This window comes from Phalaenopsis equestris, unplaced genomic scaffold (assembly GCF_001263595.1).
Source record: "Phalaenopsis equestris unplaced genomic scaffold, ASM126359v1 Scaffold001258, whole genome shotgun sequence".
Taxonomy (NCBI): Eukaryota; Viridiplantae; Streptophyta; class Magnoliopsida; order Asparagales; family Orchidaceae; genus Phalaenopsis; species Phalaenopsis equestris.
Window position 1 is genome coordinate 24,997 of NW_018165697.1, and position 10,681 is coordinate 35,677.

Here is a 10,681-nt window from a genome sequence, read left to right on the forward strand (position 1 = left end):
AAGAAAAATTTCTTGAGAACATCCCCGCTCCACATGTTGGGGACTTCTTTCCTGAAGTAGGTCCTTAGCTTATATTCTCTTGGGACGACTCTTTAATCGACAATGAATGGGTCGGTTCAAGTTTAGTCAAGTTTACCGACTGCCCATCATCGGGATGCTGGGTTGGCTTTCTCAGGACCAAGTCATCGGGCATAAATGTCTTCTCTCAGACGTGTCTATTGTAATATCGAGCGGTCCTCCTTTTTTTCTAATTTTTGTTGAAGCCCTATGCTAGTTAAATTTTCCTTAAGTTGAGAGTTCCTACATCGTTTGACTCCTAGTCAGTGAGATTCTCTTCATCAAGTGCGAAGGCTGCGACGACCCTCTAGTTATGGTGGTTAAACTCCACCGGCAATTGCTTCCGTTTCTAGGAGAGCATGTAAGGAGTTTGAGTGGTCGTTGTTGACAGTGTTGATCGAATAGCCCAAAGGACAGACTGAAGTAAGTCTGCTCAATTCCCTTTTGCTCCTTCAAATTTTTTCCTTAACAAAATTAGAAATATCTTGTTGGTAGCCTCCACTTGTTCGTTGGTCCAGAGATGATGCCCACATGTGAATGTTAAGTCGATTCCTTTACTTTGGCAGAAATTCCTTACCCCTTGGTTAGTGAATTGTCCCATTGTCAGTGATAAATACCATGTGTAAGGCATACCAACATATGACGTCCATCCAGATAAAGTTCGGACGACCTCCACCATAATTCAGGTGAGCATCTTAATACATTTTAAGAAGTAATCCACAACGAGTAAAAGAAATTTACGTTGACCTTTGGAAGGAGGAAATGACCCAAGAATGTCAAGACCCCAGACGTCGAAAGGCTAGGGACTGACAATTGGTTATAGGTCGATTGATGCTACAACGGAGCAAACTTCTCGTATTGCCCAAATCTTTTGAAAACTCCTATGCATCATTCATGAGGATTGTTCAGAAGTAGTTTTGTCGCTGAATCTAGTGTGCCAAGGGTTTCCCTCCAGAGTGACTCTCAAATTCACTAGAGTGCATCTCTCATAATTACTTCCGTCTTGTTTTCCTTTATGCATCTTAAGAAGAGTGAGGTGGTCAATCTTCAAAAGAGTCTCCCTTCAATTATGAGATATTGTACAACTTTGAACTTGAATCTTATTGGGTTAGTGATTTTCTCAAGAATTTTTTTGTTTTCTAAGTATTGGATGTAGGGATTTATCTATCTTTTTGTGCTTTCAGCTTCCACCTTCATGGCTCTAGGTTCCTCAAAGGCCAGTGGAGAGGCTTCTGAAACAACCCTTCCCCCAAGCAAATGTTCTTGGATAGAAGGCCTGCCAGTTGATTTTTCTCCCGATCGACATATTGGATTCTGAAGTCTACAAACTTCCATATCTCTGCCTTTGCCTAACTTAAGTACTTGGTCATAATCTCATCTCTGGCCTCGAACTCTCCGTTGACTTGATTCACCATTAGTTAGGAATCTGATTTCACCAGGAGACATCGGGTGCCCATTTATTTGGCTAGACATAGGCCAACTATCAATGCTTCGTACTCCATCTGGTTGTTGGAGACTTCAAACTTGAGGACGACTAAATAGTAAAGGTGCTTTCCGATTGGGCTGCTCAGTGTCAGTCTAATTCCTGCTCCCGCCTGACTCGAAGCTCCGTCGATGTGCAAGATCCAGGTTTGGTTGCCAGTGTCAGTTCCTTCGCCTGATTCGCCTTTACGGAGAAGTCCGCCAGAAAGTCCCTGATAGCTTGAGCTTTAATCATTGTCCCAGACACGTAAGTGTGATTCGCCTTTACGGAGAAGTCCGCCAGAAAGTCCTTGATAGCTCGAGCTTTAATCATTGTCCCAGGCACGTAAATATCATATTCACTAAACTCCACAACCAACTTAAGAAATTGACTGGAATGCTTGGCAAAGTGAGTACAGATTTGAGGGGGTGGTCAATAATGACCCTAATTGGATGTGTATGAAAATATGGTGGGAGCCTGAGAACAGAGACAATTAAAACAAATGTTAGTTTCTCCATGATGGGGTACCTGACTTCGACACCTCTGAAGTCTCGACTGGTATAGTAGACTTGGAACTGCTTTCTTAACTCCTCCTGGACCAAGACTAAGTTGATAGCCTCGGACCCAACCCCTACGTACAGAGAGAATTCTTCCATTGATTTTGGAGTTGGTGGTGAGGATAGTGATTACTTTAGGCTCTGGAACGCCCGCTCGCATTTGGTCGACTATTCAAATCTCTTGCCCTTCCTTACATTTTAAAGAATGTCGCGCACTTATTGCTCGACTTCGAAATGAACCGGCAAAGCCCTAATATCTGGCAGGTTGACTTAACATTCCTGGGAGAAGGCATGTTGTTCAACAGTGCTTGTATTTTCTCCGGATTGGCCTTCCTACCTTCGGAAGTTATGAGGTATCCAAGGAATTTGTCAGTTGAGGCTCTAAATGTGCATTTTTGTAGATTTAGCCCCATGTTAAATTTTCTTAGTGTTTGGAAGGTTTCTTCTAGATTATTAATGTAATGTTCAGTCGACTGACTCTTAAGAAGCACATCATCCACATACCCCTCAAAATTTTTTTCTTTTTGATTAGAAAAGATTATATCCATGAGGTTTTGATAAGTTACCCCAGTGTTTTTAAGCTCAAAAGACATTACATTATAGCAACATAAACCTTCACCAGTAATAAACGCAGTATAAGATAATGGGTATAAGGGCAATGGTTAGTTCACAGACATCTTGATATTATAATTAAATTAAATAGAAGTAATCTAGATGTCAATCATCATCCAACATACAACTCGACCACTTACAAAATTTTAACAAACTAAATGGCATTAAAAAAGATGAAAGAGAAAGAAAAAAAGAATAGATATTGAACATTGTATCTAGAACCTCAGTCTACACAAAAAACAACACAATCAAACAAAATACAGCCACACATTATACTAGCATTTACGAAAATATTGAAACCTAAAAGATACTATTAATACTAACAAAGAATCAGAGAGACCAAATATGACAATGGTCCATGACCATGTTCATCTGCGCATAAAAAGAAATGCAAATCAAACATGTGCATATTTCTCTATTCCAAAGTATCTGAGGTGGAGGATCAGTCCCCCCATCCTGAATCATCTTTTACTCTTGTTAAGTTATTCATGAAGTTGATTCAATGAACAATAAAATGTTGCAAAACAACTCCTCTCCTTCAGCAATAAAATGGTTCTATCGAACATTTTCAGCAACTGCTAGTCAATGATAGCAGAAGCTCAAAAGATAAGCATATACAGTACATCCAAAAGTATATCAAATAATTAGAAAAACACCATAAATGCACAGAAATCCTACTCAAACGACCATAAAATGTTCCAACAAAAAAAGCAAAACACCATGTAATACAAAGACAAAAGATAAATCGAAGTTCACAATAACAATACACAAGTCCCGGTTTCCTATTTTACATTAGTAACACACGATTCCTATGTATTTATATATCTAACACCCAAAGTTTGATATTTAGACTTATAAAATCTTGGTGTCATAAAACTGTGCATGAAAAGATGTATTTAACATTTAAAAAGATAGTGATAGTAGTATTTCTTACGTGATGTTAAAGCTTTGACTCGTATGCATATACATATGAATGTTTAGGCGTTACATATGCAAATACAAAAGAATTGTGTTGTAAGTATATAAATGGCCCAAATAGAAAACATAAAAACCAAAAATCCATATACGAGACAAAGCTATGCCACATTACCTGTAATACTCCTAGCCATCGTATATGATCGATGTCAACGCCATATGTCAAGTGATTACGGCCATGAAAGTATCCACCTTAAACCATATTTTGCATCAGTCATCCCAGTACTTCAGTGAAAGAAATGAAATGTTCAGGTGAACCAAAGACATGTCTTTACTTTACAGGAAAAAATAATGGGGCCAATAGACTAGAAAAAATAGAGTAAACCTTGGAGCAACACACCCAACCAAAAAAGCTTGATTGTTCTCATAATAATTTTTCTTGTAGCAGCAAATTTGTTGGTAGCTTTCTGCATAAAATTACAATATCCAATATGAGAACTCAAACAAAAGAATATGTGTGAACACAGCATCTACAAAAGTCTCAAATCCAACATAAAATGAGGTGAAACATCCTGACAACTTGTGATTAACCACAAATTAATACTTGTCCTAATATTTATGAATATGATAGCCAAAATTATGAATCTCGTTCATATTAATTTGAATATGATTACTAAAATAATGAATTTGGTTACACAAAGCCTGAATGTCGCCGCTGATTAATTTTCAGCAAATTAATAACCACATTAGGAGTGTGACTAATTAGATCCATAATGCTATTATCTACATCCAAAATGGTAGTAACTAGTGACCAAATTCATAAATATTGGGATTTATTCTTGGTTTAGATGAAAATATAATATGTGAGCAATTATAGAACCTTAGGTTTATATCCCCAAAAAGACTAAAAAATGTAAAAAAGAAAAAAAAAACGTCTGAAGGGAGGGTTTTTTTTCTTTTCTAAAAAAGAATAAATAACATAAAATAATTGATGTCCCAATTTTGTTCATCAAATCACCAACTACTATATCTAAATATCACGTGTTAACTTTTTATATTAAGATCTGCTATATTCTTGTTATATTTCACGTGTTAACTTTTTATATTAAGATCTGCTATATTTTCTTGTTATATTTATTATTATTATTATATTCCCTCATTGTTAAAAATATTCTCCTTTATTGTACTTCTTCATTATTCTCTTCTCTTTACTATATGTAAGTAGAAAGCTGTATAGACTGTGAAGATATTGAGTGTAGATGTTATTTGTTTCAATTTTCTCCCATCTAATATTGTGTCAAAGCCATAGCCTAGAATTCTTCTGATCTTTTTTAGCACTTTTTTCAATATATTGCAATCCTCAAACTTCTTTATCTCCACAGGTCAGCTCTCACAATTCCTTCTAACTCAAACTCGTTTATATGCTATTGAGTATTCCCTTTGTGAAATCATCATCTTCATCTCAAACATTACCCTCTTTAATGAGTCCGCCACTTGCTTTGACATTGCTATAATGGTCAACCATTCTTAAGCACCTTTGTAAACTTAAACCAAAACTTACAATGTTGATGCTCTCATTCAATACTCTTCATCAACACTCATTCAATAATCTTCATCAACACTCATTCAATACGCTTTATATTGATACACCTAGGGTTGTCAAAACAGCTCGTTGTTCGCAAATAGTTCGTGTTCGACTCGTTCGTTAAGTTAACGAACTGATCACGAACACTTTTTTATGCTTTATATATAAACGAATAGAACACTAACAAAGATTCGTTTGTTTGTGTTCAGCTCGTTTTGGCTCGAAATACTACTAATCAATTATATATATATATATATATATATATAAAGGAATGGTCAAAGTCTATTATACGAGTCCCGATCATCCCTAGGTGTGTTAAATATTCGAGTACCACACTCTACACATGGGGGGATTCGAACCAGTGACCTGAGGGGGACTTATCACCTTCAGAGAGAGTACTCTACCAACGAGCCCTAGTAAGTGCACACACACACACATACAGATATATACTATAAGTTACGATGGTCGCGATTTCAACTCTGCTAAGGTTTGTGACTCGATGGTGATGTGAGTAATCGGGCGGCATGGCTCGATCTTACACTGGCGTGACTGCCGACGACGTTGGTGACGCGGGTAAACGGTATCGTTCCTATGCCAGCGTGACCGCAGATGGCGTTCCAAACTTCCCTTCTGTCTTCTCTGACTCACTTGCACTCGGCTTTGATTCTTCTTTCGTTCGAAGTCATGGCCGAAAAGGGGGTAAGCTGGCTCTCTTCCTCTCTGATGACAAGAACGGCGAACTCGCTTCTTCCTGCCGCCTACATCTGGTAGGAAAATTCCTGTATGGGTATTCTAAAAAGAATCAATGAAGCTTACCGGAGATTGGAAGATAGGACCTTCAGTTAACGAACTGATCACGAACACTTTTTTATGCTTTATATATAAACGAATAGAACACTAACAAAGATTCGTTTGTTTGTGTTCAGCTCGTTTTGGCTCGAAATACTACTAATCAATTATATATATATATATATATATATATAAAGGAATGGTCAAAGTCTATTATACGAGTCCCGATCATCCCTAGGTGTGTTAAATATTCGAGTACCACACTCTACACATGGGGGGATTCGAACCAGTGACCTGAGGGGGACTTATCACCTTCAGAGAGAGTACTCTACCAACGAGCCCTAGTAAGTGCACACACACACACATACAGATATATACTATAAGTTACGATGGTCGCGATTTCAACTCTGCTAAGGTTTGTGACTCGATGGTGATGTGAGTAATCGGGCGGCATGGCTCGATCTTACACTGGCGTGACTGCCGACGACGTTGGTGACGCGGGTAAACGGTATCGTTCCTATGCCAGCGTGACCGCAGATGGCGTTCCAAACTTCCCTTCTGTCTTCTATGACTCACTTGCACTCGGCTTTGATTCTTCTTTCGTTCGACGTCATGGCCGAAAAGGGGGTAAGCTGGCTCTCTTCCTCTCTGATGACAAGAACGGCGAACTCGCTTCTTCCTGTCGCCTACATCTGATAGGAAAATTCCTGTATGGGTATCCTAAAATGGAGTTCTTCGAAAATATTTCGAACAGATGAAGCTTACCGGAAATTGGAATATAGGACCTTTACCTTCGGATGGAAGACACATTTTACTTCAGTTGTCCAATGAGTAGGATTATACGCGTCTGTTTGCTAGGCGTATGGTGTGGTTTGAGGATTGTGGAATGAAAGTCTTGAAATGGTTTGCTAATTTTGATCCCAAAGCTGAGGCCCCAATTATCCCGGTTTGGCTTCGGTTCCTTCGGTTCCGGCTTCGGTTCCCAGGTTTGAAAGTTCATCTTTTCAACCATGAAATTCTGTTCTCCTTGGCTTCTATGTTCAGGAGACCCCTTAAATTAGATGCTCCTACCTATAATCTCACGAGAATGACTATCGAGACGAGCTATGGCTAGAGTTTTAATCGAACGAGATGTTACCTTACTAGGATTGGATCAGCTCACAATAGATACTGACAGCTGATTTTATTAGAACAACACCTCTCTTATTGCACTCACTGTCAAATGTTTGGCCACGGTCAGGACCAATGTTTCAAACTACATCCTGAGTTGAGGAAAGGGGGAAATATGAAACAGTTACACGTTGATCAGGCCCCTTTGCTCCCTGTGGAAAATGTTGAGGTTACTCCGGCAATTGCTATGGCTGTCACCCCCCACCCAATTGTTATCCCTTCGGTCCAGACTGAGGGACAGCAGGTTGGGCGTGTCGTGCAGGTCATACCTGCTCCCCCGCCTACTATTTCGAATACTGAGAGGGCTCGACTATCATCAACCTCTCTCCCTGATGCTTTGAATACTGATAATAATCAATATTCTCTTACCTCTAATGCTATTTCCCCGACTGGGAGAACTGAGCAGGTGTTACCTGTTCCGGATCCTCCTATCATTTCTATTTCTGAGGGGGCTCGTCCTTCTTCGGCCTCTCTTCCTAACGCTTTGAATACTGATAATAATTCTCTATATTTTCATCATTCTGATGCCCTATCTGATACTCCTTTGGAGGATATTTCTAAAATATTAAGGGATGAACGACATGTTCAAAAGTATCATTGGAGGAAGTATAGAGGCCAAGAGAACGTGCAAAAACATAATAGTGGGAACACTTTGTTGGATATGAATCACTAGTTTTCAGATGGAGAAAATGGATGGACTCGAACTAGATCTTCTAGGAGCATATGTCTACTTATGTTTAATGTCCTAATTTGACTCAAGTCAATGATAAGGATTCATAAGGTCGGTATCTTTGCTATTTTGGAACCATTAGTCTCCTCTCCGGATGATCGTATTTTGGGTAAATTCAAAAAATTTTCTTTATTTGCTAATTGCTCTAACAAGATTTGGTTGTTTTGACGAAAACATATCATAGTAAATGTCGTTATTGATAATAGACAATTTATGCACACTTTCTTTTCTATGGATGTTTTCTCTAGATGTCTCACTTTTGCTTACGCTGAGACTACTAATGCTGCTAGATATGATCTTTGGCACAAACTATCTGATATGGGTGCCTTAATCCACCAGAATTGGATGGTTGGAGGGGATTTCAATATGGTGTTGCATGATTCTGAAAAATTGGGTGGTCGGAAAATTGACACCACTTTAACTGATAAATTCAATAAAGCTTTGGATCTCGCTGACATTTCTGATCTGGGTTTTGTTGGTTCTAAGTTCACTTGGAAAAGGGGAAAGCTTTTTGAACGCCTAGATAGGTGTTTTGCTAATCAGTTGTGGATTTCCTCTTATGATTTTTCGCAAGTTTAGCATCTTTGCAGATTTGGGTCTGATCACAACCCCCTTCTTTTGTCCTTTGATTATTTCAAAAAGGTTTCCACCTATCACTTTCATTGTCTAAACGTCTGGGCTAGACATGATGACTTTTTGCGAGTCATTGCTACTAATTGGAGATGTGAGGAGGTGGACAATGCATGGTTCACTCTTTGGAAGCTACATAAAAAGGTGGTTTCTGCCCTAAGTCTTGGAACTGGGATGTCTTTGGTGATGTTCATGCTAGAGTTAAGAGGACTTAGCAGAGGGTCAGTCTCCTACAGGCTCTTGATGAATTTTCTGATGATATTATCCATGACTTATAGGAAGCTAATAAAGAATTCTTGGAGGCCTCTCTTTGGGAGGAGGAATTGTTGCAACAAAAAGTTGGAGAGACTCACTTCTCTCAAGGTGATAGAAACACCAAGTACTTCCATGCTTGCATTAAACAAAAATGAGCCAATAACACTATTGTGAGGATTAAAAATGATGAGGGGAGCTGGATTACTGGGGATGAGGAGATTGGGGAAAGCGTTGTTCTTTATTTCTCTAAATTTTTTGAGTTTCATGAAACATCGAGCTCTGTTGATGCTTCCTTATTTGATGATGTGCGCCATCACATGCTGGATCTCGATCTCTGTGGTATTCCCTCGGATGAGGAAATTTATTCTACCCTTCTGGACATTAATTGCAACAAGGCCCCTAGGCCTGATGGTTTCACCTTTATTTTCTATATTAAATGCTGGAGTATTGTTAAGGATAAGGCGGTGGAAGCTATACAGAGTTTCTCTAAGGGGGAGACCCCTGGAAATTATTTCTCTGCCGCTACTATCGTTCTTATTCCCAAAAACACTCAAAAAAGCTATTGGGACCATTTTAAACTTATTTATCTGACTTCTGTCATATCTATGATGATTAATAAAATTTTGGTCAGGCGTATTCAACCACTTCTCCACAAATTAATTTCCTTGAATCAATCTGCCTTTATTCAAGGGTGAGAGATCACGGATAATATTATGCTTGCGCGGGAACTCATCTTGGATATTGATAAAAAAAGTAGAGGGGGAAATATGGTCACTAAATTGAATATTCGCAAGACTTATGATTTTGTTAGTTGGGAGTTTATCTTGAAGGTGCTTAAAGCTAGGGGCTTTTCCTAGGATTTTTACAAAATTATTCTCTCATGGCTCCGTTGTAATAAATATAGCATACTCATCAATGGTCAATCTCAGGGCTTCTTTAGTGTGGGGCGTGGGATAAAGCAGGGTGACCCCTTATCCCCTACTATTTTCATTTTAATATTTGATTATTTTTTTGCCTTTTAAATAACTTTTTCAGTAGAAACACCACTTTGCAATACACTCATAAATCCAATACGTTGGTAACACATTTAGCGTATGCCGATGATATGATATTATTCTCTAATGCTAGCAAAAAGCCGGTGAGGGATATTCACAGTTTAATGGTAAACTTCCAATCTGTCTCTGGTCTCCTTTTTAATGCTAATAGATGCAACTTATACATGGGAAATACGGTCAATCGTTCTAATGCGTGCTGGATTGCTAATTTTACTGGATTCTCTATTTCTACCCTTCCACTTAAATATCTGGGGTCTTTTTACTTAAAGGAAGGATGAGGCAAATTCAGTTTGACGAGGTGGTGGAAAAGGTGCGGAAGAAAATCTTGGATTGGAAAAATAATTTGCTTTCTTTCGGGGGTAGAATTACGTTGCTCAGAAGTATCTTATATTCTCTTCCTTTATATACTCTTCAAGTTTTTCAAATCAAGAAAATGACTCTTTTGAGCCTCGAAAGATGTTTCAATAAGTTTTTATGGGTGGGGAATCATTCAGGTAGAAGATGGATGCTTTCGAAAAATATTTGCAAACCCTTCTATGTTGGTGGTTTGGGTTTCAAATCTCTGCACCATATTGTTGATATTAATGTTTTTAAACAATGATTTAATTTTCAGAAAGGTGATTCCTTGTGGGTCATTTTCATGCATGGGAAATATTGTCACTCCTCTCATCCGGCATTGATCAATTGGCGGTGGGGTATTCCACTATGTGGAAGAGAATGTTTCATATTAGAGATTGGGATAAGGATTTCATATACTGAGAGGTGGGGAGTGGAAGCATTTCCTTTTGGCATGACTGTTGGTCCCATGTAATGCTTGATATGAGGGATACAAGGTTTTCAAGTCTTATGGTTTCTGATACTTGG

At 38.6% G+C, this 10,681-nt stretch overlaps 1 protein-coding gene across 1 annotated transcript in view; it reads right to left on the bottom strand.

The window, feature by feature from the left end:
* Window positions 1–1,630: 1,630 nt before the first annotated feature.
* LOC110033698 (heparan-alpha-glucosaminide N-acetyltransferase-like) overlaps window positions 1,631–10,681 on the bottom strand; it is a gene marked incomplete at its 5' end in the record, with an annotated part of 12,883 nt that continues 3,832 nt past the window's right edge. The window contains 3 exons of the mRNA XM_020737750.1: window positions 1,631–1,897; window positions 3,779–3,855; window positions 3,989–4,070. Coding sequence (XP_020593409.1) covers window positions 1,631–1,897; window positions 3,779–3,855; window positions 3,989–4,070 — 426 coding nt within the window. The remainder of the gene's footprint in view (window positions 1,898–3,778; window positions 3,856–3,988; window positions 4,071–10,681) is intronic.